This window comes from Nilaparvata lugens, chromosome 2, assembly GCF_014356525.2.
Source record: "Nilaparvata lugens isolate BPH chromosome 2, ASM1435652v1, whole genome shotgun sequence".
In the NCBI taxonomy this organism is placed as follows: domain Eukaryota; kingdom Metazoa; phylum Arthropoda; class Insecta; order Hemiptera; family Delphacidae; genus Nilaparvata; species Nilaparvata lugens.
Genome location: NC_052505.1, coordinates 81,513,262 through 81,541,178, shown reverse-complemented (window position 1 = coordinate 81,541,178; position 27,917 = coordinate 81,513,262). Strand labels below are relative to the sequence as shown.

At 34.5% G+C, this 27,917-nt stretch overlaps 1 protein-coding gene across 1 annotated transcript; it reads right to left on the bottom strand.

Moving 5' to 3' along the window:
- Window positions 1–34: 34 nt before the first annotated feature.
- Window positions 35–27,806, bottom strand: LOC111056552 (mitochondrial potassium channel ATP-binding subunit). The gene is made up of 14 exons (XM_039421893.1): window positions 27,552–27,806; window positions 23,969–24,269; window positions 18,570–18,728; window positions 15,535–15,680; window positions 14,083–14,158; window positions 13,459–13,599; window positions 11,835–11,993; window positions 9,012–9,215; window positions 7,467–7,586; window positions 5,584–5,687; window positions 4,797–4,971; window positions 1,966–2,144; window positions 801–948; window positions 35–186 (listed from the first exon to the last, which is right to left on the bottom strand). Exons 1-14 carry the CDS (start codon window positions 27,605–27,607, stop codon window positions 100–102), a joined length of 2,055 nt encoding a protein of 684 aa, XP_039277827.1. The 5' UTR covers window positions 27,608–27,806; the 3' UTR covers window positions 35–99.
- Between the last annotated feature and the right edge of the window lie 111 nt (window positions 27,807–27,917).

Sequence of the window (27,917 nt, the reverse complement as noted above, 5' to 3'; positions counted from 1 at the left end):
ATTTGGGTGAAGCGAAGGAGAAAAAATTCAACACTTAAGAAGTAAAATAACGTTCTATTTACTAAATTCTGTACAAAATCTAACAGTTGATGAACCAATTCAACCTTTCGTCCTTTGATCATCTTGTTGGTTCATCAAATTCCAGTAATGTCCTTTTCTCCTGATCAGTTCTTCATGATTCCCTTTCTGCAATAGAAAATGTAATTATTTATCTTCAAGTTTGTTTCATAATTTCTTAAATGGGATTTATGTTGGAATTACCAATTTTTTACTTCCCTTATGCTCTTGTGTTAAAAATTAAAACTATGGTTCCAAAAACTTCAACATCAATGTTAGTTTTGCATGATAACAAATAACCGAAGGACTTGATACTTACTCCCTCCTATGGGGCACAGTAATTAGAACCACGGTTTTCTTAAATTATGGATGATGCCCACAAAAGGGTTTTGCCTGGCTTTATAGGGTTTAAGGGTTTTATAGGCTTTTTGCCTGTGTATGGGTAATGGCAGGTGTTGAACATGTTATGAAAGTGCATAACATGTTGAACATAATCAGTTAAATGATGGTCTTGCGTTTTAAAATGTTTGTCTGCTAACACAAAAATCCTAGACAATATTATAATTCTACTCGAAAATATATTGCCTGCAAAACTGCAAATTGATTAAAGATGTTCTCAATATACTTCCACTCTCCTATTGGAGTATTAATTCACGTATTGTATTTTCGTACCTTATACAGTATTAGATAAATTATATTACGCTCAATTGAATACAGTATTTCATGAATAATTTTATACTGACCTCCACAATGACACCATTCTTAAGAACTACTATCAAATCTGCATTCTGAATAGTACTGAGCCGGTGGGCTATGACCAACACTGTCTTCATTTTTGAAACCTCATCCAAAGCTTTCTGTACAACTTTTTCGGATTCAGCATCCAATGCACTGTAAAACAAGAAGACAAATAAACATTGTAAATCAATAATCTTTAGATTGTTAAAGAAATCATGAGAATAATGATTAGTTTTGTTTTAAAACAACAAAATTAATAATTAATTGTTTTGAACTACAACATTTTATTGTACGATTCAAATGACGACTATCTTGCACCACTCGACTTGTTTGACAATTAGACGCCAACCCAATCAGCCAATCGGAGAGCTTGCCGACTCTGAAACGCCTAATATGGAATTGCCCTTAACACAAACTAGCGCTAGTCAGCTATTTTTGTCAACTACACTGCCCAATAGCATTGAATATAGGCGGCATAAGGTAGTAAACTAGACTGGCTTCTTCTACTGGACTGGTAAATCAAATAAGACCGGTAATGTTCACTTTATTCTAATGGCTAAACTAACTCCATAGTACTATTCAGATGTATACTAGAATCGAGTGAACGCTGCACTAGTTGTAGATTATATTATGCTAGTCTAGCTTAATATATGATCTAGTATAGCAAAAATATGGGCTAACATATAAGTTAACATATGAGCCAACATATATTTTAGCTAGCTAAAATATAAGCTAACTTATCTAGTCTATAAGTTAACACATATGAGCCAACATATATTTTAGCAAGCTAAAATATAAGCTAACTTATCTAGTCTAGCTAAAATATGAGATCTTCAGTGCAGCTAGTTGTACAGAGCACTCCTCTAGTACTTACACTACACAACTAGCGTTGATAGGACTAGCTACGTCTGAACGAGTACTAGCTCAATTCAGCTAGACTGTCTATTGCTCATGCTCTAACATAAGCATTTTGAAGCTTGGGCCGAAAAGAAAACTAGTTTTGAGCGACAGTTTGGTCTGAAACAACAAAATTCATATTACAAAACCATTTAAAATCATATAGATCCAACTGCCGCTCAAACCCAGTTTTTCGTTTTTTTTTGTGAAATCTGGCCTACGTGTAGATGCGGCATCAGTAATGGTATACTGCAAGATAATTCATAAATGTACCTTGTGGCTTCATCCAGAATCAAGATGGAAGGATTCTTTAGAAGAGCTCTAGCTATTGCTATCCTCTGCTTCTGGCCTCCCGATACAGTAATTCCACGTTCCCCAACCACTGTATTGTAGCCCTGAGGAAATTTACTAATGAAGCCATCAGCGTTCGCCTTCTTTGCTGCTTCAAAAACCTGCAACAACACAACGATATATTAGTAGTATATAACGATAATAAGTAGTATTAATCATTTACCAATTCTCTGACAGTTCTGAATCAATATTCAAATCAATTCTCATTTTTTGAAACGCTTGGTCTTGAGTTATTTAGGATATTATGTAGAACATCTGCAGTGTTTTGATAATAACTGATTCTCAATCATGCTCATTAAGCATGCTGCACGCAGGTACGTTAATATTAATATGATTCCTTGTGATATTCATCGAAGAATAGATATTTATTTATTTATTTATTTACATAAATACATACATGGAGACAACAGGTTAAACCCTTATATGTCTCCTTGAAACATTACAACATTCTTCATTCAAAAAATTAGATTTAAAATAAACATCAAGCTGAGAAAAAAACAAGAGTAAAATAAAATAAGAACAAAATAAATTATATAACAAAAAAAAGCATCTTAACAAGAGAAATATGTGTTTTTTATTAAAAAAAATCCTATCTTATAGCTAGGATTCCCATCTATCCTGAATCTATCTTATCCTATCTATTGCCGAAACTACTTTCCAAGATAAAATATGGGAGGTGGGAAAATATGCACTTAAAATATCTTACATGGGTACAAACCATGCAATACAGAAATAACAAAGAATCATGTGGGCACTGAGAAGAAAAAAAATAGTCATAAAAAAGAGAGAAAGAAAAATGTCATACGGAAACCTGGCTACAAATATCTATCCTAAATTAAGCCCTTCAGAGTGCTGCGGAATCTGCCACGAGAGCACCCAAAGACGTCTAGGCGCCCAGAAAAGAGATTGAAAAGCCTTTGGATTCTATTAATTGGAGAGTTATAATGACTCTCTGTTCTGGAGCGTGTTATAAGAAAAGAAAATGAAGAACGACGAGCTATGGATGATATGTAGATATTAAGTTTAGAAAGTAAATAAGCAGAATCTATTTCATTGTTAAGTAAGTTGTAAAGGAAAATAAGGGATCTGACATCCCTCCTTGATTTTAATGTTTCAATTCCAAATATACACCTCAGCGTATCAGTTGGGATATCAAATGGACAGTAGACAGTAAACTTCTTGTAATACATATATCTCAAAAATTTGTTTTGTAAACGCTCCAGAATGAGAATTTGGCCATTGCAATATGGATTCCAGATCTCAGAGGCATATTCTAGGAGATTTCTAACTAGTGACTTGTATAAGAATAAGAGAGGGGCAACATCACTAAATGGTGAGCATGCCCTTAAGATGAAACCCATCTGCTGATTAGCCCTACTGCATATGAGGTCCACATGACAATTAAAAGTAAAATCACTGGTAAACACTACACCGAGATCTTTGAAAGTTTTCATCTCTTCCAAAGGGGTGCCACCAATATTATATATATTTTCAAAAGGAGCCAACTGTCGAGTGAAACTAATAACTTTGCACTTGGCCACATTTATTTTCAGTTTATTAGTTTCACACCAGACTAATAAACTATCAACATCCCTCTGAAGGTTAATGCAATCATTGACATTCTTTATTTCTCTGAATAGTTTAACATCGTCAGCGTACATGAGGCAAGAAGAATTTTTAACAAATGAAGGAAGATCGTTAATGAATAATAGAAAAAGTAGTGGCCCAAGATTAGAGCCCTGTGGCACGCCAGATGAACAATAAAAGGAATCAGATTTATGATTATGGATCATAACATACTGCAATCTCAAATGTAAGTAACTCTCCAGAAGTTTGACTAAGTTATCACAGAAACCCATTACTCTGAGTTTCTTAACTAACAATCTGTGATTTATTGTATCAAATGCCTTAGAAAGATCTGTATATATGGCATCAACCCTTCCCCCAACGTCTAACACTGTGGACACTTTTATTGCTGAATACCATTAGATTAGTTACAGTGGAGCGCCCTGGTAAGAAACCATGCTGCTCCTCTGCAATAACTCTCTTGACCTGTCCAAGTATAATTGCATGTAGTACTCTGTAATAATTGTAATATCGGATACTCTATGGGGACGTGAAGTTAGAAATGCCCAAAACTCAAATGTAGTAATGTACATTACATTTCCAATTCCGCGACAGCTAGTAGACGTCTAGTTGATGCCTCTATTCTCCCAGTGTGCAGGCTTCTTTAAAACGAATCATTACATCTTCAAGGTGTTGATATCGTGCTTCGACACAAATATTAACGATTTGCAGTCATTGTTATAGGGTGCTTATTACTATTTCGCTTATTGGTGATTGAACACTACATTTTTGGCCGAGGGTGTGCAACAGAGTTGAAAATTATGAATTTTCTTAGTGTTTGGGTACTTAAATAACAATTAAAACATCCATTTCATATTCAGTACAATATTAATTCAAGAACGACATACAATACATACAGAAATCAATCTGAAAAAACAAACAAAATTCAATTCAAACGAATTTTTTGCATCTTATGAAAATGATGAAATATACATAATCAATGTTTAACATGAAGTATTTGGAGAGGCTGTATATTTAAATTTGAATAGTCAAATGAAACTGAGATAGCAACTAATAGAAAAGAGAATAACGACTAAGAAGAAAGGGAACTATTCTAAACTATTCTGATTGAGAACTATTCTAATATTTCTAGAGAAATATTCTAATTTTGAATATTGTTTATTCACCTCTTCATCACTCGCTGTTGGTTTTCCATAGCGAATATTCTCCATGATAGATGTGGCGAATAGAATAGGCTCCTGATTGATCAAACCAATGACTCTGCCTCTCAGCCACTTTGGATCCAATTCACGTATATCCACACCTCCAACCGTGATACAACCTTCATCCACATCGTAAAATCTGGTTGAAAAGAAACAATATTGTTAAAAACAACTAGTTAGATCGCCAGCATTCCAGTTATCAAGTAGTTGATTTCTTTATCACGAAATGCCACGTTCTCGATTTTCAAATAATCCATATTTTCAAATATTTGGTCCAAATGATTACTCTTGGTAAGAGCCAAGACTATATAGTACTACTAGTACTGCCAACTTCAACTGTTGACTGCCAAATTGTGCCAAATGTTGATGTTCGAAAAGTTCCTGTCTATTTGAAAGAGAAGTTGCTACCAATTGATAATACTGTACTTCTATTCACACTGAAAACTCACATTACTGATCATATGGAAGTGATATTAGACTATATCTATTCTAAATTTCTTATTCAGTGAATTAGCTTCCTAGATAATGTGGTTGACAAACTCATCAGTTTTATCATTGACATTCTAATAATGCTCCGTCAATACTTGTTTGTTCCCTGTATTACTCGTATAACAATGGCATTACTCTTGTAACTTGAATACTTTAGCAATTGTGACATTTATTCATCATGATAGCTTAGGGATTGTACAATGTTTTAAATGAGATTGATAGTTTTCCACCAAAGAAAAAACTGCAACTGCTATCAGTTTACCTTTCAAGTAATGCTGCTACTGTTGATTTTCCGTTACCAGAAGTGCCAACTATGGCTACAGTCTTGCCGGCAGGCAAAGTCAGATTGAAATTATGCAGAATTACCTGAAATATTAATATATATTGTTTTGAATAAAATTTATGAGATTTTCAATCATATAAGTTACTTCATTTTACGATACCTTATTTTCAATCCGTAAGTTACTAAAGTGAAAAAACTCTTGATTAGATTTTCAATATCAAGTTGCCTCTCAAAAAGTGAAAATTCATTATTCTCACATGCATGATTGGAAGTCAAAACTTACACCAATATGAACCATCAACATTTTCTGGCTAAAATTTTTGCAAAATTACTCAAAAATTTCTAATTTGTAGAGATTTGAGTGAAATATTTTTGTTTTTAATCAGTTTTTAAATATCAAAATTCAAAATTTTTAGTTTAGTCATTAGTTTTGAAGTGGAAATTGGACTTTTTGAAGTGAAAGTGAAATCTTAACCTTATTCTTTTTTGAAACTTTTATTTGTAAAAATTTGGGAGAAGACAGTTTTGGGCTATGCCTGTTGTCTTCTCCCAATCATTATAATTATTATGATCTGTAATTGCCAATGAAATAAATAAATAAACATGACTAATAAAGGTCTATTAATCTGAAAACACTGGGTTGTTGTCAAAAATATCACTTATTTATTTAAAAAAATAATTTAATAAACATGTTTCAACATCAATGGTGTCATCTTCAGTGGCACTATTGGTGTTGAAACATGATTATTAAATTATTTTTTAAAATAAATAAGTGATATTTTTGACAATAACCCACTGTTTTCATTATGGATAGATATCATATCTCACCAGCACTAGTATCTGAAGTCTATTTGCTCGTACCTTGCACCATGATAAACTGGTGCTGTTTCTTCACTAATCTAGCAGTCTTATTGATAAGGGAATTTGAAAAGAATAGACTACCCTTATTAAAAGATTACCTATGCGATGGACCCTTGAAGTACAGAAAGTTATGGGCTTGTGATCTCTTCTGAGAATATTGAGTTTTGCACTATCAGTATGATAATAAGATAATTCATTATAGAGTGTGGTTGAACATAATTAGAGTTAGATAAGTGGTAAGTATGGTTGAACATAAATACCAGCCAGTAAAATACTTTCACAATAACATTTTGAGGAGAAAAATGAGATACAATTTCACAATAAAATTTTGCTACAGTTACGTTGAAAAGTGGCCATTGCTGCACTGATTACAGAACGCAAAGAATCACTTTTCCGCTCTAGTGCGGGAAAAATTTTTCTGCACTCCAGATTTGCAACATGGCAACGCAAAATACTTAGTAGGTTATATGGAGCAACAGTGCAGCAAAATCAAAATGAAGTTGGTAACAGTGAGTGGGCTGCTATAGTGAGCAGAGGTGTAACGAAGCACAACGCGCAAATTATTACATTATATATTATAACCAAGGACAACGAGGACTTTAGGATTTTAGGATTAAGGTTTTTATCAATAATAAAATTACACAGAAAAACATTTGATGCATTTCAGGCAATTTTACCCATAATTACCCACTTTTCATATTCAATGGTAACTGTAGGAAAAACTTAATGTGAAATACGTGCGCAAAGTTCCTCTGCTGCACTCAAGAAACCATTCCGCCCTCGCCTACGGCTCGGGCGTAAACGTTTCTTTCGGTGCAGCAAACTGTCACTTTGCGCACTAGTTGCACAAATAACTATTTCACATCGAACATTCCTCAGGAGATGACAAACCAACCGTGAATCTGAGGAATAAAAATAATTAATTGGAAAGATACATTAATTAGGATAATGTACAGAAGATTTTAGATTGGAGTTGATTGGTTTCTATAATAGTTATTTACCTGTTCTGGTCGTGTAGGATATGAGAATGTTACGTCCTTGAATTCGACATTAGCTATGAGTGAATGATAAGGTATAGTACTTCCTCCAGCGATTGGAATACTCGATTCTTGGTTGATAAGCTGTAAAATAAAGACTTTATTTACTGTACTTTCAAAAATCAATGAAAATTCAAACTAGACATTAGTATTAGAATTCACATCGAGAAATACTTGAAGGTGGCACATCGAGGAATCCATGCAGTAGGATAGAGCTAAAAATATTTTGGGTGAAGTTAATATTATTCATTACAAGTCGTACGTATAGATGGTATTCTCAGTTATTATTATTCAAGGCTCAATTTTCTTGTTGGAGAGAACCGAAGGGTGTTTCACCTCACTAAATAAATATAAATATTTATTTATATCTATCTCACTGGATTTATGATGATCCCAAGTATTAGTCTAGTTACACACACATCGATTTTTGGCACACATCCTGTTTGCCAAGTTACGTTCAATCTGGTAGATTTTATAAGGACGTCCAAAAATCTATGTGTGAGTCAGGTAGGGAGAGATGGTGAACCATACCGTTAAATTCTTCACAAAGGGGTCGAAACGCTCCAAAAATTACACTTTCCACTACTAAAAAATTATACTTTCCACTTCAATAATAAAGTACTTTTGAAGTCGTCGAGTCTAAAACTAAAACACTACTAAACCAACAAATCGAATTTGGAAAATATTGAATTTCTACTTTCCACTTCGATAAAAAAGTACTTTTGAAGTCGTAGATACTAAAACTAAACCACTAAAATATTGAATATTTTGTAAAATATTAAATTTTTTCGGTAAATTCAAAATGAATAGTAATTGAATATAATGTTAAAGGTTTAGATACTCAATTGATAAGCTGAACAACACTCAGACTCATACATCAATATTGCGGACTTACCAGAAATTTACCAAAACATTTGAGACCAAGGTTCATTTTCCAGATTAGAGTTTTCTAGTAAATTATTTATACTGGTTAGGCTAGTACACACACATCGATTTTTTTGCGTCCTTATGAAATCTAGGCACCAGATTAAAAGGAACTTGGCAAACACATGAACACTTAATCTGTTTGCCAAGTTATGTTTAATCTGATAGAATTTATAAGGGCGGCGAAAAATCTATGTGTGTGTAACTGGCTTTACTGGATATAACCATAGAGAAACAATAGCGTAAATAGATATCCCATGGTATAGGGCGTTTATGTCGCAACTTTTACTGTTATCTCAAGCCGACTACTGTTGATTTTTGTCGAATTTTCCTGTTTTGTTGGGGTGAGAGTATATGAACGGCACAATATGAGAGAGTATCAGTGTCACACAGCTTCACAGGAAATAATTACATAACTATCGGCTTGAGATAACAGTAAAAGTTGCGACATAAACGCCCTATACCATGGGATATCTACTTATGCTATTGTTTCTCTATGATATGACGTATTCAACAAAACTCTTCAAGACTCAAAGACAACGTTTTTAGAATATAATAACACTACTTATTGAAGGTGATGTGTACCTGGAAAATCCTAGCTCCCGACTGAAGACCCTTGATGAAATTGCCGAAGAGCAGCGACAACTGCGCCATTGATCTTTGAATTGTTTGCGTGGCAACCAGGAACGACATCAGATCGCCGGCTGTCATTTGCTCTGATACGATCAGGTAGCCACCGCAATACAGTGTACCCAAAACTATTCCATTCAGAAACAAATTCGTACCTGCCTGAAACAAATTAAAGGAAAAGAATGAAAGTCTACTCAAACTAGAACGAACGAACAACTAACTGGTGATTCGCAAGGGAAATATATGATGTGATATTAATAATTTGAATGTAATATAAAAGATGTATTGGTTAGGCTAGCCACTAACGTAGTGTTTCACATCTATACGATACGACTGTACAGCCGAGCATTAGTGTCACTCACTTCCAAAGCAGGTGTGCAGTAGTTTGTGTGCTCTTGTAGGTCAGCTATTACAGAGCACTGTTCTCCCAGTACCTCATATATACCAGGTAGTAAGTATATAGGAAGTCCTGGTTCGCTTGTCAGTCGAAAATATTTGATGAAACGTTACGATAGCTGCTGGCCAGTTATACGTTATAAAAAAAATGTGGGAAGAATGTAGAACTACTTATCAATAAAGAATAATGATTTGAAATTGACTATCAATATTTATCAAATATCATACTATTCGATTTTGACTATTGAGAGAAGGGAAATCACATCAAATAACAGAAAAACAAACGTTTTTAGCGAGGTAACTCCCTTGTTATCGGATTGATTGATTGAATACTTTATTTATGTAGATTACAAATATATACTGGCTTTTGCACTTATATACAATAGCTTACAATACAGCAAAATTGTAGATGAATTTACATAATATAGACTAAGAAAATGATTTTTGAACTGTATATGATATGAAGAAAGCAATTGGTAATAGCTATAGATAATATTGTTATGCATCTACATAAATTGGCGGAGGTTTGGACGTATCAACGTCCATTCTTTGGAAAGAATATTCAAAATATCCTTCCCACTAACTTTCTACCAAATTGGTACCTTAAACTGTCAATCCCGGCGGAAATATAACAGTCGTGAGGCCCATTGATGGTTGAATTATACAGAGTGAGTCATATGTATGGGAACCCTTCAATAAGTTGGAGACTGTTGTAGATATAATACTGTAACTTTCAGGATAAAGTTATTGGTCAAATATTCTACCTTTTGACGTACAACTGAATATCAACCCCTCATAAGGGGGTGACTGAGGGTTGTAACTCGAATATTTTAAATTCAAACACCCATTGTGTGGTACATCATCTTAAAGGCCTTTTTGAAACAAGAAAGATGGCATCGACAAAAATGTTCTATGATACTTGTATCTAAAAAAGGCGGCTGATTGAAGTTTTAGTTTTTAAAGAAATGAGGGGTTGTAACTCAAATATTTTGAACGTAAACACCCATTGAGTGATACATCATTTTAAAAGCCTTCTCAAAACTAGAAAGATTACATCAATAAAAATTTTCTATGATACTTTTATTCAAAATGGCGGCTGATTGAAGTTTGAGTTTTTAAAGAAATAATTGATAAATTTTAATCAACCGCCATTTTGGATACAAGTATCATAGAACATTTTTGTTGATGCCATCTTTCTTGTTTCAAAAAGGCCTTTAAGATGATGTATCACACAATGGGTGTTTACATTTAAAATATTCGAGTTACAAACCCTAAGTCACCCCTTATGAGGGGTTGATATTCAGTTGTACGTCAAAAAGGTAGAGTATTTGACCAAATAACTTATCCTGAAAGTTACAGTATCATATCTACCAAAGCCCCAACTTATTGAGGGGTTCCCATACATATGACTCACTCTGTATATTCAGGCTAGGAGGAATCTTCCCATAAGGGACTCCCCACCAACATAAAGTCATACGAATCTACTTCTTTACAACAAATAACAGAATTCTATTCACAACCGGAATGAAAGTACTGAATTCATGGGGCGAAAATTCGCACTTTTTTTTCTAGGGCTACTGAAATTATTGAAACACAATAGAAGCTATCGATTACCCTTTTATTTTACCACAACACGACTAGTTTCAACTCTTCAAGAGCCATTAGCCAGTGTAAATGGCTTCAATACACAATTGAAGAGTTGAAACTAGTTGTGTTATGATAGAATAAAAGAGGTGACAATTGGTTCAACTATTTTGTCAAATTAATTATTAATGGACCTTTTATTTGATTCTTTCAATTAACTTCATTTACATTACAAAGATGTATTTCAAAACAATACGCAATCGAATGTAATATAAAGTACCAGTAATCATCATTATTCATTGTTCTTGTTATCTTTGTACTTGGTGTATGTTTAACTGTTAAGTAAAATCTTGTAAAAATAAAGTTCACTGATATATATATATATATTTATATTTGAATTTACATGTTTTGTATAATAGTACCTTGTCAAGCAGCCTCTTTGAGGTTCGCTTAAGGTAGCTTATTTATTCAATAAACGTTTTTTCTATTCTATCCACAATTTCATCCAACTGGGTAAATAAAACAAATGCATTTGATATTAATTTAATTTCGAATTAGGAACTCCCAATAATTTTCTGACAAATATTAGATCTGACTGTCACTGTACTAGCTATTACTGAATAGAAAAATCGCAATAAGTAGTTTAAGAACAGCTAGCATAATTTTTATTCACAAACAATGTAAACTATTATTACAAATCAATTACCTTTTGACAATTGAGTCGGGGAATTACATCAAATAGCATAGTTAATAGATTAAATAGGCTTCATCACGATTGGAGCCACAAATCACACTCACCTGGAACAATCCGATTCCAAATCCCAATTTCTCATGCAAACGAGCGCTCTCATCCACCTCATCGCCGAATATTTCGCATTCCTTGTCTTCGTTGGCGAAAGCACGCACTGTGCGAATGTTGCTTATTGCTTCTTCGCCTATTGTTATAGCTCTCGCCGCCTGATTAAACAATAAGTGAATGAATTTCGCATCATCATCAACATTTAATCAACAAGAAAATATACCATTGTATATTGGAAATATTGATTGATTGATTGAGTACTTTATTTATGTAGATTACAATATATACTGGCTTATACACTTATATACAATAGCTTACAATACAGCAAAATTATAGATGAATTTACATAATATAGACTAAGAAAATAATTATTGAACTGTATATGATATGAAAAAGTAATTTGTAATATAATAACTATAGATAATTATAACCAACAAGATTAATTGTTGATTGATTGAGTCTGATAAAATAATAAGTGAATGGATTTCGCATCAACATTTAATCAACAAGAAAATATTCTTATTGAATGAAAAAGACTGAGAAATTTTCAATTTTCACTGACAATTTCTCAGTCTTTTTCATTCAATATGAATAAATACCACAATTTCAACTTCTCAACTACACAAAAAGTGAAAAAAGAAAATATTCAATTGCATATTGGAAATATTGATTAAGGGTTAACATTCCTTGACAATTATCAACTAGAGAATAATTTATTCAATTTAAATTGTATTGTTAAGAATAGATAAATTGGTATAATATGATAATAAAATAACAGTACAGAAGAAAGAGGATCAGAATAAAGATATTAGAGAAGAGCTAATATTAGTGTTGTGATTAAAATAAAAATAAAATAACATTTTACTTGACATTAAGTGTATGTTACCTGCTTATTCCCAAACAGAGTTTCGTATCTTCCATATGAAAACCCTGCAATTCATCGATAATATGTACATTGAAATATCCTATGTTACTCGGTATTGGATGGAGAAAATGTCATTCTTCAACGTTAGGTCTGTTGAGTACGTGGTATAATAAAACGCCGGTATAAATAAAATCTGTGGCTTGGTGCAAAAACTACCAATGTCAATTTTTTTCAAAAATGAATTTAATACATCACTAATATCGATTATTTTCAGTTCCAGAAGTGCCAATGTCCTATCTCAAAGCAATAAAAAGTTATAAAATGTAAACTACCAATGTCATGATTTAGTAACTAAATTATAAATAACTGTTATTCCACTCTCAGAGTGCGAAAACTACCAATGAGGACATATGTTTTTAGATTATCATTCATACTCCGTGCCAGAACTACCAATGTCGACTTCTGCACTTCTAGCACTCGCATTTCCGTATTGAAATGCCGCAGTTCGAAAATACAAGGTGAACTTTCAAGCTGATTTGTGAGAAAGTTGATATTTTGACATAGGTACTTCTTTCACCAAGCCACAGAAATACAGGTGCATCTATAATGTGTTTCAGTCAAAGCCAATAGATATAATTTGAATATATATTTAAGTGAAATATTTTGAATTGATTGATAACACAATACACAACCTATCTTCATTAGAGCAAAGAAATATAGATAGAACAAATTAAATTTGAAAAGCAATCATAGTCAACCTGCTTTTGAGCTTCTTTGGATATGCCACGCAGAATGGCCCCCAGCGTTGTACCAATTACAATGATTGCTGGAACAACAACAACCATCATCCCAGTCATTTTTGGAGAGATAAAGTATAGCGACACCACACAGCCACCAATCTGCAATACAAAATGACGATAGGTGAGAATGATTTATCGGATATGTGATATTGAAACGGTTGCTTCCCGCTTTTATCGGGTTGTTAAACTAGATTCATACAGATTACGATTCTACTGAATGATTTTCATTCTAAATTGATAATCTAGGACTAGGAGTTACTTACAAGGAGAAAACTTGCCAGAATTGATAGTATAATGACTGCTTTCAGCAGGATATCTAATAAACTAGTGTGGTTAATCAGACAACTTCACAGTTTACTCTGTTCAACATCTATTGAGAGTTGTGTGTAAGAGAGGGCCGACTGCGCCATAACTTCACTCTCTAGGAAAAATAAAGGCAGTCATTCTATTCTAAAATATTTCTTGATTGTAAAATATATAATCAATTGAGTTCAAACCAAGTGAATTAAAAATTATGGAAATCTTGTCAGAGGATGATCTATAGAGGAGAATTTATGTAAATTGTTATTGGAAAAATATTACCTGAGTCAGACTCCTTAATCCTTGAGAAACGCATAGCTTGAATGCACTTTTAAATTCTTGTACGTCTGTTGTGAGACTGGAAAACAAAGCGAAACATTAAAGGAAGGCAAACTATTCAAAAAACATTTTCTATTCAGCTCAGCGAATCATCAAAATATGTTGAGAATCATCATGAAAAGAGTTAATATAAAGTCATTACTGTTTCATTGCTATTTAATTTCAGCTTCATTAATATTCCAATATAATACCAGAATCATTGTACCATATCAACACTTAGGTGTGGCTTCCAGTAAATGAAGTCTTTGAATCTGAACTCAACAGAATTTGCGATAGAGATTTTTTGCATCTAGAGGGTTGGTTCTCTTGCCACACTCCTCAAGTAATAATATTTCTATGAAAAACATGTTCCGATGTCACTTGCTATGAAAAGTGTAGCATATCAACTAGCGTACCCGTTTCAATTGGAAAGAAAAAACTTCAAAGTTTTATAAAGGCAGTGGGGATTCAAATTCAAGATTTCTTTATTGCAGAAAACATTGGGATCGTTACTTTGTACATGTGATCCTTGAATATCTCGAAAAATCTTGAAAGAGCTGTAAATTTGATTCCAAGAATCGCCTCCCGGTGGTACGGAACCCAACTTTATCGCTGTATGTTCACTCATATCTCATAGTCCATATCCCATGCGGATCCGACAGCAAGAGATTCAATAAAATTACATTCAAGATGGCGGACAAAATGGCGGATAATGACTAAAAAACCATGTTTTTCACGGTTTTCTCGAAAACGGTTCTAACGATTTTCTTCAAATTCATAGCATAGATAGCTTTTTATAAGCTATTGTCTCATTTCTGGAAAATTGCAGAAGCTTCGTAATATTCTTGAGAAAAATGGCCGATAATTACTAAAAAACCATTTTTTTCACGATTTTCTCAAAATGACGACCGATTTTTTTTCAACTTCATACCCTGTATAGTTATTTTCAGCTCTATCAACTGGCATGAGTCTCCTTCCTGGGAAACTAATAGGGGGTCCACCCCCATCCTTAAGAAATGGACTTTGTAACCTCCTTCTCGTGCATGAGGTAGGTAGGTAGGTAGAGCAGTTTATAAAAAGAACACATAGTCGAGATATTTCATCTGTAGAACAGCTGTTTTGACGACTTTTGAAAAAATCATCGAATTTCACAATTTACACAAAGGAAAGAGTACTCTGAAAACAATTATATATATACACATATACAGTAGTCTGATCGTAGTTTCAAATATGTTGCCAATCGTCATTATGTTATTCCCCTAAATTATTCTCTTTAGAATGAGGCTTTCAGTTCAATGAGCAAAGAAAAGTAGTGTGAGTGTACCACACTAGATTTTTATTATGAGCAATGTTCTTATGTATAGTAGCAAGTTCCATTCTTAAGAATGATTAGTTGATGAACACAAAAATCTTTACCAGTCAATTAGCTCGCCAGTTCTCTCCTTATCGAAGAAAGAGAGTTCTTGACGCATAATAGAGGCGAACACCTCTTTTTTCATGCTGGCTGCTATTCTCTCTCCAACTCCAGACAGAACCGATATGTACACAAATGTGGCTACAGACTGTAATCAGAATTTTTTGTAATTATTGTTGGAATCAAGACATGCTATAAATACTTCAATAGAAGTTTGAAAAATTTATATTATGTAGAGAAAACGGAGAGAGACTGATAAATTAAAAATTTCCACACGCAACAATTTTGCGAAGAAAGAAATCTAATGTAAAAACCGTTTTCATACAGAACGATTTTGTAACGACACGACACCAGAATATCCTCCGATTAACCGATTGTCGGTATGCGGATCCGATCAGCCCATCAAAGGATATTCTGGGTGTCTTGTCGTAGCGAAATCGTTGTCTGAAAACGGTCATTAGGTTAGATTTATTTATACAGATTACAATAATTCCTGGTTCATACATTGATAACTTTACATTACAATATAGCCAATTTGTATTATTAATTTACTAATCCTATTAACTGGAGAATTTTGAACGACGGAGATGAAATGTTACTTAAAATTAAGAGAAAGAGACAAATCTATCTATAGACATCTTCAAACAATTTAATCTCTATTAATCCCTGATTTGTGGTTTATTTAGGGATTTGAGATTGTCCTCTTTATTTCATAAGATGTGAACATCTATATAAGAGAGAGTAAGAGTAGGGTTGTGTGTGTTCGTTTGTTCGCATCAAAACATGTCAACTTGTGGATTGCATACCAGAAAAACGGGAATGATTTAGATCTCCAAATTTTGCACTTAGATTCTAAAAATATCAATCTCGTGCATCTGGAAGCCCAAATTTCAATTTTCCTTCTAGATTTTTCAGAATTAATGTTCAAATCTATGCTACAGTACATGAAGTTCCATAGGCTGCATTGTTGCAGCTCAGAAGTGTGTGTTTTTTTATGATGAGGTTATAATGCCGTTACAAGACTAATATTTTCGAACGGCCGTCTAGCGTAACGGTAAAACGCTAGCTTACGGAGCGATGGATCCTCGGTTCGATTCCCGATTCTTCCCAATTTTTTGTTAATTTTTTCCCTCGAAACGTATTATTATCAATTATTTTTGAAGGATTTTTTTTTAATTACAATTGAACTTGGATTTTATCAAATAATTATTTTTAATGTAAAATTTTGCCACCAGTACAAATGAAATGGACATAGTCTTCATGCTGTAGGCCTATCATTCAATTTCACAAGAAAAACATGAATAGATCACAATAAAATAAGTAATAATTTATATTCTTCAGTTATAATGTACTTACTATTAGACACAATTTCGCAGTGAAACGAGTATTTTAGGTATTTTGTTTGGAATTGGGAAATCAGGCTGCCTGATTCAAATTGAGGAGGATCTAATCGATACTAAAATTTATTGATGTATTGGAAAAATCGATATGATTCTGTGAGGTTTTCAAGTATTATGTCTTCTTCAGTTTTCTATATTATAATAAAGGAAAGGAAAGGCATCATCACGTCTGAAATATACTCAACTGACTAATAGATTCTTAACTAGCCGAGGATGGTTATTTATGCCTATTTTCAGTTCTTCAAGATTTCATTACGTCAAGTTTTCAATTTGCCATGCTAACAGTTGTTGTATAGAAGCAGCTGAACATTTCTTTCAAAAGGGACATTAGATGATAGGTATGATTGGGGATCCTATTCGAATAAAAATAACTGATTTTCTGTCGCATCAAAACCGCACCGATTTCTCAAACCGTTCAAAAGTTATTCTCATTCAAAGATACTGATAAATCATGCATCTATCCATCACCTTTACTATAATAATGGAAAGAGCTGGCTCATACACGTACGTGATGTAGGGAAATTATGTTTGACACATCATCACGTCTGAACTACTGGACTGATTGATTTGTAGTTTTGCATGAAGATTCTTCATTAACCGAGGATGGTTATTGGCCTATTTTCAAATTTCGAATTTTTATTACGTCAAGTTTTCATTTTGCAAAGTTTTAAAATAGACCCTTCCGAAGCAGGGGTTACCTACTAGTATAAAAATATGGCGAGTGTAACTTTTAAATTGTAGAAACGATATCTCAGAGTAAGATTTTTATGGAATAGATAATGGATGGAAAGTGATATTAGTGTGGGAATACAATAACTGAGAACAAAAATGCCTTCAGCATGATTTCCAATTTATATAATAGAATTATTTATTATCTTTTATTTGTTAATTATCTATTATTTTAATAATTTCAAAAAGGGTACTATGATTAATTTTAAAAAAGAGTACTATAATTCTATTTGATAAATAAAAATAAGTAGCCCTTTATTCAAACATTGAAAAAATAGTTATTTGTGCAACTAGTGCGCAAAGTGACAGTTTGCTGCATCGAAAGAAACGTTTACGCCCGAGCCGTAGGCGAGGGTGGAATGGTTTCTTGAGTGCAGCAAACGAACTTTGCGCACGTATTTCACATTAAATTTTTCCTACAGTTACCATTGAATATGAAAAGTGGGTAATTATGGGTAAAATTCCCTGAAATCCATCAAATGTTTTTCTATGTAACTTTATTATTAATAAAAACCTCAATTCATTTAAAATTGAATTATAATGATTAGTAATTCAATTGAAAATTCATCTGACTGCTTGAAGGGGGTTTATGTTATGTAAGCATTGAAATGACTATAATCAGGCACAAAATAAATAGAACGTTGTTCTCCACTGCCATTATAACGTGGGCCTCACTATGAGTATTACCAACTTAATATAGATTTTGCTGCACTGGTGCTCCATATAACCTACTAACTATTTTGCGTTGTCATGCTGCAAATCTGGAGTACGCAAAGTACTCACTTTGCGCACTAGTGCGGAAAAGTGATTCTTTGCAGCCTGCAATCAGTGCAGAAATGCTCACTTTTCAGGGTATCTGTAGGAAAAAATTATTTCTAATATTTTCAACGACTTGAAAATAAGTTTACCTGGAGTAGATAAAGAGATATGAGGCGAATCACAGGCCCTCTCATTTCTGTTACGTAATCAACAGATTCTTTATCCTTCAAAAATCTTGTCATCACATTGATCAGTCCTCCGAGATAGATTGGCAAATGCACGTTGAGAACTGCAACAATGATGGCGGCCTGTCAAATTAAATTAAATGAAACTGAATTATAAATTTGGTCAACATGGATCAAGTAGGATAATCAATAATAAATTATGGTTAAATTATCAACATTATTCCCACTTTTAGTAAAACTTATTAAAATGAACCAAATCCACTTGAATAGTTCATTATATACGAGTACAATATTATATACCTGTACATACAATAATATACTGAGTACTATAGGCTATATACCTTATATACGGGTACTATTGATAATGTAGCCTATCATTTTATTACTTTCAAAGACAGTGGTTCCATTGCACAAAAGGCTGTTAACTTACAATCATGATTGCATACCACGAGAACCAATCAGAGAAGCCTTCTTTTCAAAAAAACTTTCTCTGATTGGCCTACATTCAAAGACAGTGGCTCCATTGCATAAAAGGCTGTTAACTTACAATCATGATTGAATACCACGAGAACCAATCAGAGAAGCCTTCTTTTCAAAAATGCTTTCTCTGATTGGCCTACTTTCAAAGACAGTGGCTCCATTGCATAAAAGGCTGTTAACTTACAATCATGATTGAATACCACGAGAACCAATCAGAGAAGCCTCTTTTCAAAAATGCTTTCTCTGATTGGCCTACTTTCAAAGACAGTGGTTCCATTGCACAAAAGGCTGTTAACTTACAATCATGATTGAATACCACGAGAACCAATCAGAGAAGCCTTCTTTTCAAAAATGCTTTCTCTGATGGCCTACTTTCAAAGACAGTGGCTCCATTGCATAAAAGGCTGTTAACTTACAATCATGATTGAATACCACGAGAACCAATCAGAGAAGCCTTCTTTTCAAAAATGCTTTCTCTGATTGGCCTACTTTCAAAGACAGTGGCTCCATTGCATAAAAGGCTGTTAACTTACAATCATGATTGAATACCACGAGAACCAATCAGAGAAGCCTTCTTTTCAAAAATGCTTTCTCTGATTGGCCTACTTTCAAAGACAGTGGCTCCATTGCATAAAAGGCTGTTAACTTACAATCATGATTGAATACCCCGAGAACCAATCAGAGAAGCTTCTTTTCAAAAATGCTTTCTCTGATTGGCCACTTTCAAAGACAGTGGCTCCATTGCATAAAAGGCTGTTAACTTACAATCATGATTGAATACCACGAGAACCAATCAGAGAAGCCCTCTTTTCAAAAAGCTTTCTCTGATTGGCTCTCGTGGCATTCAATTATGATATAAATAGAACAGGCTTATGTACAAACGGGCCTAAGATATGATTTGAGTCTATACTATCATCTAATAATTAGTGCATTTTTTAAATTGAGATTGACTATTAAGAAAGTTGATAGGAGCCGCATTGGAAACTTGTATGAGAACTAGACAAGTATTTTATCTATCAATCAATCCATAGCAATGCATTCGGGTTGTGGGTGGCGCTTTCACACTGTAGACTTTCTAGATTCTCATTCCAATTACAGCTGAAATACATAATGTTCGTTAATAATATAACGAATAATATGAATGTTCGTTAATAGCATTCATCGTTCTGTCATTTAAAGTTAGGCTACTTATTTGTTGATTATTAATCTTTGATTCGTTTAATTAACGTTAGTAGTAATATTCCATTACCCTAAATTGAACTCTACCCGTCTTATTATTCATAAAGCAGTCGTTAGGTCATGTCCAAATGCCCTGAAATTGATTAGTTGCGACCTGAAAACACTGACACCAGTCCTGAGCCAGCCAGGTCACTCGATATTATTATTATCATTTTTTTATTATTAATCAACTGTGGGAGAACCAAATATGAACATTGTATCCTTCGTCAGAGACCTTTCAACCCATAAGTATCCAGAAAAATTGAATTATTCTAAAACAAATGTTTTTCGACAGTAAAATCATTTGTTCTCCCGATCATTTTATGATCCGCGTCTTTACAAATGAATGAAATGAAAAAATAAACAAATCTACACCGTGATTCAAAATGAATACCACAACTTTGAAAATCTGTATTTAATCAAGGAAACATAATAGAAACTTGGGTTGTAAATTAAAATAAGTTTTTCGCCACTAGAAAACAAGTTCACAAATTTTCAATGTGACCCCCTCCCAGGCCCGGCCCCAGGGGTGGGCGGACCGGGCGGCCGCACAGGGCGGCAGATTTTTGGGGGCGGCAAATTTTAAGGAACGGAATATTGTTAAATGCAAATAAATAATAAATTCAATGTGAATAGTAAAATTTTATAAGAAGCTTTTTCAAACTCAAGCTAATGAAGACATATATCTAAGATCAACAATGTCCCAGGAACGTCTGAGTGGTCTAGCGAACATAAAATAGCTCAGTCCCTAGATCTTGAAGAACTGGAGAAGGAATTTTTCTATGCAAAGGTCAGACGAGTTCTACTTAATTGAACGAGTGTGTTGAACAAACTCGTGTTGTAGCAATTGTAGTTTTGATTACTTAGCAAGTTAAATAGGCCCAATACTCTGTTGCAGTCTCTTGATTTGGAACTACCGTCTTAATTATGTTTTCTTATTGTGTACCGTATCTGTTCCGAACATAAAAATAGTTTAATCAGATATTTTGTGTTACTGTTCTAGTCCAGTCAATTAAAGATTATAGAAAGAAGAGTTTGGAACACAATTTTCAACTCCACAGCTCTTTTAAGGATAGTAAGAGGATTAACATATCAAAAGTCCTCACCCCTACCTCATGTGCTTAAGGAGTGGTTAAGCATGTGCTACCATTTTTTCAATTTTCTCATATATCTCGGAAACTATGCATCTTATGAACATTTGTACACTGTACAAAATTGAAGCTCACAAATTACCAACAAGTTTTGTTCTCTACATTTTCTTCATATATCTCATAGTTTCTGAGATATCCGCTCTTGAAGGTGAGACATTTTTTGAAAAAACACTTCTGCCTTCAATTTTTTCATCTTTTCGGCCTTATAATTTTTGAACGATTGATGAGAAAAATCCGTGCTGATTATAAGCTGACGGAGCATCTAATTATCTTCAATTTGATGTATATTTTCACTATTTTACGCATTTCCCTACGACTGTTGCAGCAGTTTTAGTGTTGAGAGTGAAATTTTCTGTTCAGCAACAATAGATCAGTTGACAATGCAATTTGAAGGGAATGTTTGGAACTCAATTTTAGACTTTGCAGCTCTGTTAACACTAGTTTGGAGGTGAGCATATCAAAAATCCCAACCTCTACTCATTTGCTAAAGGGATGAGGGTGGTTTGAAAGTTGCATTTTCCACTTTTACTTACATGCTTATATCTTGGAAACAATGAGTTCTATTGACATAATCATCCACATAAAAATGAAGCTCAATGAATTCCCTACAAGTTTTGTTTTGTAGAGGTTTTCAATAAATATGATACTAACTTTTCGAGATATATATGTTCCAAAGTGATTCATTCTCAAAAACCCAGTTTTTCTTCCAATTTTCGCTCTTTCAAGTCTTTTAACTTCTCAACAATTGATGAAAAAGAATGTGCTAATTACGAGATTTTAGAGCATTAAATCATCTTCCATTCCATGTATAATTCGACTATTCCAAGCATTCCTATACGACTGTTGCAGTAGTGTTAGTTTTGAATGTCTTGTTTGGTATGAAGTTCAGAAACACCCCCTGTGTTCAGTTTCGCAGACGTTCCAATACGTCTGGTACCAATAAGTTCCAGGTACTCAATGTGGATGTTCATACTGAAGCACATTCCAATTTATGATCACAGAATAGTGTGATATTCGAAAAAAGTCACTTGTTGCAAATCTTGATATTTGACTCTCAAACCTAAAACTGCTGCAACAGTCATAAATTATGGGAATGCATGAAATAGTCGAATTATACATGAAATAAATGATAATTAAATTATCTACAATCTACAATCTCGTAGTAAACACATTCTTCTTCCATCAATTGTTGGAACGTTATAAGAATTGAAAGAGCGAAAAATGGAAAAACTGGGTTTTTGAAAATGCATCACTTTAGCACATATATATCTCAAAAAGTATCAGATTTATCGAAATTCTCTACCAAACAAAACTTTCACTCTCAACACTAAAACTGCTGCAACAGTCGTAGGGAAATGCGTAAAATAGTGAAAATATACACAAATTGAAGATAATTTGATGCTCCGTCAGCTTATAATCAGCACGGATTTTTTTCATCAATCATTCAAAAATTATATGGCCGAAAAGATGAAAACATTGGAGGTAGAACTGTTTTTTTCAAAAAAATGTCTCACCTTCAAGAGCGGATATCTCAGAAACTATAAGAGATATGAAAAAAGTGTAGAGAACAAAACTTGTTGGTAATATTGTGAGCTTCAATTATGTACAGAGTACAAATGTTCATAAGATAAGTTTCCGAGATATATGAGAAAAATTAAAAAATGCTACTTTCAAACCACCCTCAACCCTTTGGCACATGGGGTAAGGGTGAGGACTTTTGATATGTTAATCCTCTTACTATCCTTAAAAGAGCTGTAGAGTTGAAAATTGTGTTCCAAAATTTTCCCTCCATATCTTTATTTGAGCATTCGTTGCCTGCACTTATTCCTCAATATTTATATTTCTCAAATATTTGTTTAAATGTCATTTTTAACTTGAAAAGCTGATAACCTTCAGGCAAATTTTTAAGTAAACCATTATTAGACGGGATACCTGGTGGTGGGGGGGGCGGCGTTTGCCGATTTCGCCCAGGGCGGCAAAGTCCCTAGGGCCGTGCCTGCCCCCTCAGACACTCGAGTGATATCAATACGATACTCAAACTCGTTCTACACCCTCAGTATCATATCGGGCGTAACAGTTTGTATAGCTGCTGTTATTTCTTGTTTGAGCTCCTCAATGTTAGCTGGTAGAGGCGGTCGATACACCTTATCTTCAACGTACCCCCATAGAAAAAAATCGCAGGGGGTGAGGTCAGGGCTTCTTGGAGGCCAGTGATGAAGTGATCTGTCTCGAGCTGCTTGGCTGTCTATACATTGCCTCGGATAGTTTTCATTCAAATAGGCACGGACAGATGAGTGCCAATGGGGTGGTGCTTCATCCTGCTGGAATATGGAACTAAAAAAACTTTGGAGCTTCCTCGAATCGATGACAGATAGTGCTCCACTCTCCACTTTATTCTTTGCAGAGTTATCAATTTTCAAAGTTGTGGTATTCTTTTTGAATCACGGTGTATTATCCAATAACATTAATCAATAAGGCTACTATTACGTTGAATGAAGTACCATACATACTTACGCCAACTGCAATCAGAAGACTCCATATTTCTGGCCAGAGAAGTTTGAAAAATTGACTCCAACTGAATTTAGCTTCCGAATTTTTCTTTCTTTCAATGTAGCGAACACCTGCGCACTCAGCTCTTGGGATGCCTGCCAGGCTCTTTACTCCGATGCCGATCCCTGTGAATGCTACCACACAAATCTGAATGGCAGGTCTCCCCGTCAGTCGAGCTCCACTCGAACATTCTGATGGTTTCGCTTTCAAGTCTTTTGAAAACTTGGTTGATCTCACTTCTCTGCTCAATTGATGCCATAATTTCCTGAAACAAAAGTTTTATTTATTTATTTAGTCAACAACAATGACAAAACAACTTAATCATAAAATGATTGGAAACGGAAAACAGGCTTATAGCCCTGACTATTCCATATATGAATTTTGATTGCATATTAGTCCTAAGAGTTTATGATTCTTCATCAGTTTTAAACACATAAATTTTGATCCCAAAATAATCATAAAAGATTTTGAAGTTTTGCTTAAGGAGTAGGTTTTTCTGGAGGAGGAGAAGGAGGAATAAGAGGAGGAGGAAGGTGAGAGGAGAGGAAGTGAAGGTAAGATGTAACTAAGAGAGAGGTGGAAGAGAAAAGGGAGGAAAAAAGGAGGAGAAGGGAGAAGTAGTGGAAAGGAACAGGAGGAGATGGGGGAGAAGGATAAATAAGAGTAAGAAAATAAGTGAGAGAGAGCTGTTGCACGAGGCGGTAGGTGAGGGGGAGATGATGAAAGAGGAGAAGTAGTATGAAAAGGTGTAGAGAGTGGAAGATAAAAGAAGGAGAAGAAAGATGCTGATTAAAGGAAATTGTATGACTGTTTAGTTGCCTACGTGAAAACAACGGACCAATGGCAGCAAGCCACGCCTCCAAACCCCCATACTCTCTTGTGATTGGTGGATTGGAACGCCTACTCATGTAGTTCTCCTGGAGTCAAATGTTGGTTGCAATCGATTCAGTAAGTTATTCTGATGAGAAAATAACTATGAATAACTATCGCTGGTTTTATTGTATTTTTTATTTAGGGCTACTTTTAATATAAATAAAACATAAACTGAGATTTACGTTTTATTTAAACTATCGCTGGCTATAGTAGCACGATTTGGCTGAAGCCTAACCTACCAGCGAAAGCTGTAACTCAGCTACTATAGAAGATATCATTGAGTAGATATGAATAGCTTATGAATATTTTTAGAAAATATAATATTTGACTCAAGATAGGTGGGCCAGTATACGCCAACTGAATAAATACCTTCTTACACTGCCAAAATTAGTTTGATGGTAAGTGTTCGCAAACAAATCTCCATAACATGCTTCGTGAAGATTTCACTCAGCTAATTGAGCACCAATTCTTTCTGATAGACAAAGTGTAAAATTATGTAGAATAATATATTAGTTGAACAAGCGAAGTTAGGTCTAAGATTCAAGTCGACGGTTTGACATTTATCTTAATGTTTAAATGTTTGAATGTTTATATGTTTAGGTATATGTTTTTATGTTGCGCATTTACGGCGAAACGCGGTAATAGATTTTCATGAAATTTGACAGGTATGTTCCTTTTTAAATTGTACGTCGACTTATACACAAGGTTTTTGGAAATTTGCATTCCAAGGATATATAAAAGGAAAAAGGAGCCTCCTTCATACGCCAATATTACCGTAAATTCAGACTAGAATTATTCATCATAAATCAGCTGTCTAGTGGACTATAATACTACCCGTTCAAAAATATTGAACATCTTGAAAATGTATCTTTCCATTAACGTTAGTAGACAGTTGCAGCCAGACCTGATAACAGCGTTCACACTTACATTCCGGGACGACACGTCACGGTACGATAGGACAGAAAGCTCTATGTTTATTTAGGATTTTTTCTAGACATTTTAAATTGATAAATTATTTATTAATTTTTGAGAAAACAACAACAGGTCAATGTAACTCACTGAGCGCGAGGTCTACTGTTCAAAGAACTAAAAGTATATTACGAAGTATTGAGCAGTAATAAGTGGAAACTTTTACTGAAGTAAATATAACCTTGCCCCCTGTGGGTTGGGGGAGCTTTGAGTCGAACATCGGACTCAAGAATTTGTTGGAAACCAGAGTACACCCAATCTTGGATAAACAAGAGAAACATTTCTGCTTGTCGTAGGAGGCGACTAGAAGGGACCACCCCCTCTCCAAAGTCCTTCTTCCAAACCCCTTCTTCACCTTAATATGCATTGGAACTTATCATTTTTTCATTGGGGGAGTCAGATGGTAGCAAGCATTCAAAAGGCACACCAGTGTTTAATGTTAAGTTGGGCCTAGGCTACAAACTCAAGTTCTGTCGTAAATTTATCAAGCTCTTTAAATTTCTAGAATGGCACTTTTTCCATTGACTTGGCTGTGTTCCATTCTTTCTTTATTTTTCTATCTGTCGGCCCTTCTTGGCCATATTCTAACTTCTTTCTTCTTTCTAATTTCCTTTTTCACTTGAGAAATCTGATCTAAAATGTGATGTCGACCGTGCTGATGGGTTGTACTTTTATATGGTGTCTCTAACGGTGTCTGCAGGTCAATAGGCGCCATTCTGTAGTATTTAGCCTTGCCTGGACATGCAGGTCTCTGTCTGAGTCGACTCTACTTCCCAATCTGTTTGTGGGAGCCACATAAAAAAAAACAAACTAAAGCCCAAGGCAATTGCAGAAGTTGCCTTGCCTTCAAACCCAATCAAGCTCAATCACACCATCCCAACTAGAAAAGGAGGATGAGCTTCTCAGAAGTCCAGAAAACAATAATCCGCAGGAATGTCTGATGGTGCAATAGAACAGTTTGCGGGTGAAGAGACCAAACCTCACAACTGATCAAAGAAGGGCGGCCATTCAAGCAAAACTTCTTGAGAGGGGTGAAGCTTTTGATCTTGCTAAGTTTCGGAGGGACAAAAATGAGAAACCCAAGAGACCAGAGATGGGTGAAACTACAGGCAAATATGTGGGTTGAAGGTGACCAAGCGCCCTAGAGGCAATATGCAATGTTGTGATCAAGGCCAGGTTTTTCTGGATCAATCATGTCAAGTAATTTGCTTAATCAGTAAATTGCTTTCAATCAGGCAATTTGCAGACCCCTTCCTCAGCGGAAGGACCTACAATAAAATGGCCAGGAGTGGAACTAAACTAGGCTACGAGGACCAATCAGTCTAAAGTGACTGCCAAACATATCATACTGGATTGCGAGAGACTAGGGGCAAGGAGAAGGGCTCTGTTTGGCTGCAAGCAACCAGGTGATAAATGGGATGTTAGTATAGGGGAAAACTCCTGGCTCTTGTAAAGGACACAGGTTTTGGTTTGCCCAACTGAAGTACTTGGACACACAGTAAGCTACGGTGGAATGTGAGGTTCTTTGAACCTTTGGATCCGTCCCTTCAAACATAAGTAACATAACATAAATATAACCTCAAAAGTGAAACCTTGACCCATATTTTTCAATTCATGTTTACGTCAGAGTATATATGAATATTATTGAAGAATATAATATTTGACTCAATATAGGTGGGCCAGTATACGCCAGCTGAATAAATACCTTACACTGCCAAAATTAGTTTGATGAGAAGGGTTACAAACAAATCTCCATAACATGCTTCGTAACGATTTCAATCAGCTAATTAAGCGCCAGTTCTTTCTGATAGATGAAGTGTAAAATAATATAGAAGATATTATAAATATTGAGCAGTAATAAGCAAAAATCTTTTACTGAGCGAACTAAAAATGAGGATGAGTCACTGAAGTAAACATAACCTCAACTCGAAAAACGTGAAACCTTGACCATTTTTCAACACATGTTTTTAGTCAAACATCTGTTCTTCATGATTTCATCGTCGACCAGTGGTGCAGCTGCTCTAAAGTTAATTTCATACTTCTTATCTACTCCAGAAATTATATAATTAGA